The sequence below is a fragment of the Aptenodytes forsteri genome, unplaced genomic scaffold (genome assembly GCF_000699145.1).
Source record: "Aptenodytes forsteri isolate BGI_AS27 unplaced genomic scaffold, ASM69914v1 Scaffold88, whole genome shotgun sequence".
Lineage (NCBI taxonomy): Eukaryota > Metazoa > Chordata > Aves > Sphenisciformes > Spheniscidae > Aptenodytes > Aptenodytes forsteri.
The window spans coordinates 5027631-5034515 of record NW_008795948.1 but is presented as its reverse complement, the minus strand read 5'-3'; the positions used below and the strand labels follow the sequence as shown (position 1 = coordinate 5034515).

General features: G+C 38.3%; 1 protein-coding gene across 4 annotated transcripts in view; it reads left to right on the top strand.

The window, feature by feature from the left end:
• The window catches only part of MAEA (macrophage erythroblast attacher), a 56505-nt gene that overhangs the window by 19837 nt on the left and 29783 nt on the right, over window positions 1-6885 (top strand). For all 4 annotated transcript variants that reach the window (XM_009285420.1, XM_009285422.2, XM_009285419.2 and 1 more), the window contains one exon: window positions 3166-3369. In XM_009285420.1, the coding sequence (XP_009283695.1) occupies window positions 3166-3369 (204 nt within the window). The remainder of the gene's footprint in view (window positions 1-3165; window positions 3370-6885) is intronic.

The following is a 6885-nucleotide window of genomic DNA, read 5'->3' as shown; positions in this document are numbered from 1 at the left end:
AGTGGTGGAGTCCCCATCCCTGGAGGTATTTAAAAGACGTGTAGATGCGGCGCTTAGGGACATGGTTTAGTGGGCATGGTGGTGTTGGGCAGATGGTTGGACTTGATGATCTTAGAGGTCTTTTCCAACCTTAATGATTTTATGATTCTATGATTCACATTTTTCTAAGAAGAATGTGTTAAAACATAAACTATATAGTATAAGCCATCCTTATTTTGGATGGGAATATTACTCATCCTGAGACTCATCAGAACACTTACTTGAAACAAATCTTGCAGAAAAATGAAAATAGCTCTGTTGCCTGGCTTTAGAGTAGTGCTTCTCCAAAAATAAACAGACAAAACAAATGGTAGCAGAGTCATTTCATTAAAACTTAAATGAAATAACCAACAGATATAAATCTTGAGACTACATTAAGTGAAGCGTCAAAATACCTTGGAGGTTCGTAACATGAAAATAACACTGTCATGTATGTTGATTTGGGGTTTTCTGCTTGAACAGGTTAGCTAGGTGTTGAAAAGCTGATCTGCAAAAGACTGCATAAATCTAATTGCTGTTTTCATCTTTGGTTTGTGAGACTTAAAGAGGTCTTAAAGGATAGGTTTTCTTCACTTCTGTTTTACAGAAAGAAACTACTGCTATTTCTGAAAGAGGTGTTAGATTTTGCTTGTAGGTGTGTAGTAATGACGTGGAGGAGTAAGTTATTTACTTGTTAAATCTTTGCTGACTGCGGGGGTGTGTCTGAAGGCATTGCTGAATGTTTTGGGTGCAAGGCTCCATTTTAGTGTAACTGCTCATTTGTTTTTGACTGCCTGAAAGACTGTGGGGAATCTTAGAGCTGCTCAGAAAGAACAAAAGGCAAAAAAATCTGTTTAACAGTAAAAGTCTTCTGAAATACAAATGTCTTGTTTCTGCTCCAAACTCTCAACTCCAGCTGTCTTTTCTGTAATCTCTGCCCCGAGCAAAATGATTGTTTTCATTAGGGCCTTTGGACCCATGTGGGATCTCTGTTTCCTCCTGTGTTTAGACAAGGATCTGATGAACTGCTGAGATGGCCATAATAGAATTAGATGGTTCCTTTATTTAACACCTTACTCACTCTTAAAGAGCTTTTCAACACAGCAGGTTTCTTGGGTTCTGAGAATGATCCTGGGGAAACCTAGGCCATTGTTTTCCCTTTTGTATGCTGTTTAATATGCTTGTTCCCTCAAGTTCTATTAATGTCCAGCAGGGCAAGTCCAGATAGACTTGCTTCAGAGGGTTTTGAAAAGGATTTGTAGCCTTTCTGAATGCACTAGAAGGATCAAAAAAACAGCAAGAGCTGTCTAAGTCCTGATACAAAACCATATAAGGAGACCCCTTTGATATGAGAAGGGGCTCAACCTTTGTACCTGGCTGCCTTGAATTCTCCTAGTGGTATTCAGAATAATTCTCAGGGCTGCCTTTACATCTGATAATACTGCAGACATCTAACAAGTGAGTTTTGGCTTGAATTAGCATTTGCTTGCTGAATAGGAAAAGACCTGGTTTATAACTTAAACAAAATACTAATTTCCAAACCATATGTTACAAAATAAAGCTAAATTCAGTAATAGAAGTAACTCAGAGTTCAGTAATAAAAAGAACTCAGGCTATAGTCTTTTACTAAAATTTATGTAAACATCTATCTTGTATAGTGGCTAGAGTTTTTTAGATACTTGAATTTTATATCAAGGGCCAGATCAGAGCCAGGCTTAATTGGGGCAAATGCTTGGTAGGCTTTTTCTTGCACAAGTTTTCAGTTATTTCACTTTGCTTTTCAAGTATTGATCCTTCCAGAAGAAGTCTGTAAACGAGCATACATAGTAAAAGCAGTTAGGACCAACCTGTGCTTCCAGACCTGGAGCTGTTATTCAAGGATGGTACTGTAGCCTGAATACCTTGAGTACTGGGAAGGTAGCCGTGCCAGCATGGAGTGCAAAGTGGGCTGTCAAAACACACCCAGGTTATTTGGTCTGTGCTTGGCTGGCAAACCTGCATGGACTTTCTTGTTGCCATAGCTGTGCAGTTCTTCAAACACAAGCTAGTGAGTTTAAAGTCACCACAAGTAAGGCAACCCAACCTGAAATTGCATCACTAGTGATATATTGCAGATGGGAAAGGTACTAAGCCTCCATAGTCTTCTGGTTTGCTTTTACCTGAGCAGGCATATAAAAGTACAGCAAGTTTTCTTGTGTTCTGTAGCCTGGCATGACCCACAACTGTCATGTGCTGTATACTGAGTCAGCTAGCTTTGAATTACGATATGTCTGTAATAAAATTGCCTGGTAAAATTAGCAGCATAACTAATCAGCCATATAACTTTAAGGTTGAAAGAAAATAAGTACGACCTGAGTGTTTGTTTTTTAATTTAAAAAAAAAAAAAAGTAATTGAGATATTTTGGGGGGGGGTGTTTTGCACTTGGCATGCCAGTATGTCGGTTTAAAAAAAAGTCATTCTGCTTCCTCTGGACAAATTTATTTTCTTAAGTAAGGGTCCTAACAGTAGATCCATGTTTCCAGAGTAGCAGAGGTAAGTAAAATAATACCACTTTAACAAAGCTGATAATTTTTTAAAAACTACTCTAAGATCCTTGAATTAAAGGTGCCAAGAGGCTAAATGTTTATGTAATTTTCATTATTGCATGACTGATTAAAAAGGCTCCAGCGTATTAGAAGTAATGTGGGTTTACTCTGCATCACTCCTCAGTAGAACTAATTCAGTAGGACAGCTGCTTGAGGAAGAAGCCATGCATAGGTTAGAGGTGGGAATTCATTATTTTCAACTGTTTGGACCAGATGACTGCAAACCTTCACAAAGCTCTCTGCAGACTGTTACAGCAACTGCTGCTGTAGTTGATACATTGCTGTTTTCAGACTAACTGCTCATTAAGCAGAAAAATGCTCATAATGTTTAAACGTTATGTAAAAACTTATTTATATGCAAGAATATCTCAGAACTGGACCAGCCACGCTGAAACTTATGCACTGCCGTAGGAAATGTCTTTCTAAATGAAAGAAATGCTATTGGGAGTTAACTGTATAACATGTAAAGAATGCTTACAAACAATTCTTACTGTATTTTGCTTTAAAAGCAAATTGAAAATGTATAGGTCTTATTTGTTTCTGTTAATTTTTACTTTTTAGGCAGTTGAATCAATCCAGGCTGAAGATGAAAGTGCGAAACTCTGCAAACGTAGGATTGAACATCTGAAAGAGCATAGTAGTGACCAGCCAGCTGCTGCAAACATGTGGAAGAAGAAACGTATGGATCGTATGATGGTGGAACATCTTTTACGCTGTGGCTACTACAATACAGCTGTAAAACTAGCAAGACAAAGTGGTATTGAGGTTGGTAGCAATGTGCACTAACTTACTAACAAAATGGTAGTAAAGAGGAAGTTGGCAAATAAGAACAAGCTGCTTTAGCCCTGTAGCAACTATTTTTATGTATTAGCATGCCTTTATTACTAATGTTTATCTGTTAATCTTTTTAGGCCTGAGTTTGATCTGCTTACTTGACTTAAATTGTATTTTAATGTATTAAATAAGTCAAAATTGAAGGCAAGTCAAAATTGAAGGCATAACTTTTAGTCACAAATTAAATGCTTTAGATAAACACCTTGCCCTATTAAAACTTAAAATAATTCTCAAATGTCATACAGAATTTCTTGTTAGAGGCCTTTAGGCTGCTGATTAAGCAGTTGGTGGAGCTTCCCATCTGTCTAGCCACACTTAGATGATATGCGTAGGTGACCAGACTGAGCAGAATAGCATATGCTGATTGCAGGAACAACTGTTTTATTGTACCATCCTACTGTTTAATGCATCGAGAGGAAAGCTGGCTTATACTCTGGAAAATAAATCTTGATACAACTTGGGTTTTTAGTAGCCAGTATATCTTGCATGGTCCATAGAAACTTTTTGCTGTTTTGCGTATTTCACCATCTACGATTCTGTGGTTGTCACTTTTCCTTTTCATTGGCTATCTAGTTGGTTTTGCTTTCCTTCTGTCTCTTATGAAATGTTTGGCGTTTGTGCACCTTGTTGTAGCTTCTTTATGCAGAGCAACGAATCCACACTGTGGTCCTCTGACAGCCACAAGGACATTAAAACTGATTCTTTAAGAATTTCCTGTTTATGTAGAGAAATCATCTTTTGATAATTTTAGGTAGCATTTGCTATTTGATCCTCAGTGATTCTTGAATTTTAAGTTCTTTTGATATTCCTGATTCCAGAAGGTATGCCACTCTTTTGGTGAAAATCTTTGTCCTATAAAGATACTGAGAGTTTAGTTGTATTATGTGACTTATGTACTTTGCCTATCTTAGCTGACATAGTTGAACACATCTCTGAGCTAGTTGAGGGGAAGACATCTTTGTTACTGGTGTCAAATTGCAGCATTTGTACTGGTTCTGTCTTGTACAATGAGCCTATGTCACATGTTTCTGTTACTCCTTGGCTGCTTTACCAGTCTGATCCTGTTCAACCAGCGGGGATTTCAGTAAACACCAAAAAGGAAACAGCAAGTAGAGGTTGAATGGAAGGGAGAGGGGAAGAAGTGGGTTACAAACTATTAATAGGAAATAGTCCTGAAGAAATTCACTGAAGAGGCTGCTATGCCTCACTAAAGATAGCCCATGCATGTGAATCAAAAAAACCAATACAATTGTTCTGGGATAATTGCATCTGAATGGTCAGCAGCTCTTCCACTTCTGGTAGATGTTTCCCTCTGTTTTGAGCAGGAGCTCATCTCGTGCTGAATCATCGTGTTACCGTACCTACTAGGTCTGCTGAAAAAGCACTATGGAAATATTTCACTTTCATAGCAAGTTCTATTGTGCCTGATTAAGTAATGCTCAGCTTTGGTTTAGACATGAGCGTGGAAGTCCATCATGATACACTGCAAGACCGTGTGGTATAAAGCGTTGCACTTGTGAAGCCTTAAAGCTTTTCATTCTGTTTGCTGAATAGAAGCTTTTGTGTTTAAAAAAAAAAAAGTTTTAAACAAGCTTATTTAACTTCTGCCTTCAAGGCTAAGTATTTTTATTTGCATAACATCAAAGTAACTTCAATAACACAGAACTTAGTTGCATATGTTGAATGCACTGAGGCCATATTTCTAGTTTGCTAAAATTATGCATTTTACTCAACAGGAAAGTTTACATTTCGGCTAAATGAGGATAGGCTTCCTTCAGTCTCTCACAGTTGTACTTGGTCTTTCTTACTGTATGGTGATACTCATTGTGAACAGCTTTTGTAATGGTGAGATACTGAGACTTGATCATTATACAGAATTTGTGGTTTTGCTGGTTTAGTAAGACAACTTCTCTTTCTTTTTGTTCCTTTCTTGCTGAAGGATATGAGCATTGAAACATTCTCTAATGCTTAATAATGTAACTTTGTTGTAGAGATTACAAAATATCATGGTGTTTTTCTCTCATCCAAAGTAATCTTTCTATTTACTGTGGTCTCAGCTGTAATTTTGATAAATGTCTCCACCACTGCAGGCTTCAGAAGCACATTACTGTATAGTGAACGTGGTCATGTCTATTACCTGATTTTTTTTTTTTTTGATGCTTCAAGACAATATTGTTACCACTGGGTAGGCACTATACCCTAAGTAGGAACCTGAAAAAAGCAGGGGGTTTTGCTCAACTTGTCCACCAGCCTCACCTCAGACTGGTGGACAAGTGGAGCATGACCCAGCAATGCGATCTTGTAGCGAAGAGGACTCAACAGCACTCTGGGTTACATTGGGACGAGCATCACCAGCAGGAAAGGGTGGTGATCCAGCCCCTCTACTCAACACTGGTTAGACCCATCTGAAGTGCTATATCTAGTTCTGGACTCCCCAGCAGACACACTGGGGTGTGGAGTCTCCCTGTGCTTGGAGATACTCAAACCCAGATTGGACTGGGGAAGGTCCTAAGTAACCTATTGTAGATGACCCTGCTTTGAGCAAGGGGACTACGCAACCTCCAGAGGTCCCAGTCTCAACCATTCTGTGATTCTGTTTCTGTGATTGCAGGCCAACTGGCTAAAAGTGCCCTTTGCCGCTATTTGAAAAGGCTGAAGGAAACAGCTCTTTCCGTTTCAGTTGCAGCTTGTGGATCTGAGGTTAAGCATCTTTCAGTAGCTGTTAGACCAGTCTTGGGAGCGTGTCTCAGCCTGCTTGTTTGAAGTTCCTTGCGCGGCTTCTGAATGCTAAGAGACCTGCAGAGCTGCTGAGGTACTTCATGGGTGGAAAAGTTTAGAAAGCATTCTGTTTCAGTGACCAAAAGCAAACCATTAAATCATTCATATGTTTGCCAGTAATACACAGCAGACAGTTTGCTCAAAGATCGACTATGCACCATAGTGTCCAATTCTAGTAGTTATTGATGGGCTGTGACAAATTCTAGTCTGCTTTCTAAGTTGACTACCTTCATAGGAATGATATTCTTGAATTCTTGTCATAGAAGATAAGTGCTTAAAAGCCATGGTTATAAACTAGGAAGCAAACAGCTATGAAAAGAAATGCTGGATGTGAAAAATCATAGGGAACGTTTAAATATCAGAGTTATGAACTAGCTCAAGTTAGGAATAACTTATGGCATGTGGTGCATATAAAGCATAATGTTATATGGCAATATAAGAAATAAACTACAAACATGTAATGTAGATAAGTGCTTAAAAGCCATGGTTATAAACTAGGAAGCAAACAGCTATGAAAAGAAATGCTGGATGTGAAAAATCATAGGGAACGTTTAAATATCAGAGTTATGAACTAGCTCAAGTTAGGAATAACTTATGGCATGTGGTGCATATAAAGCATAATGTTATATGGCAATATAAGAAATAAACTACAAATATGTAATGTGTGTG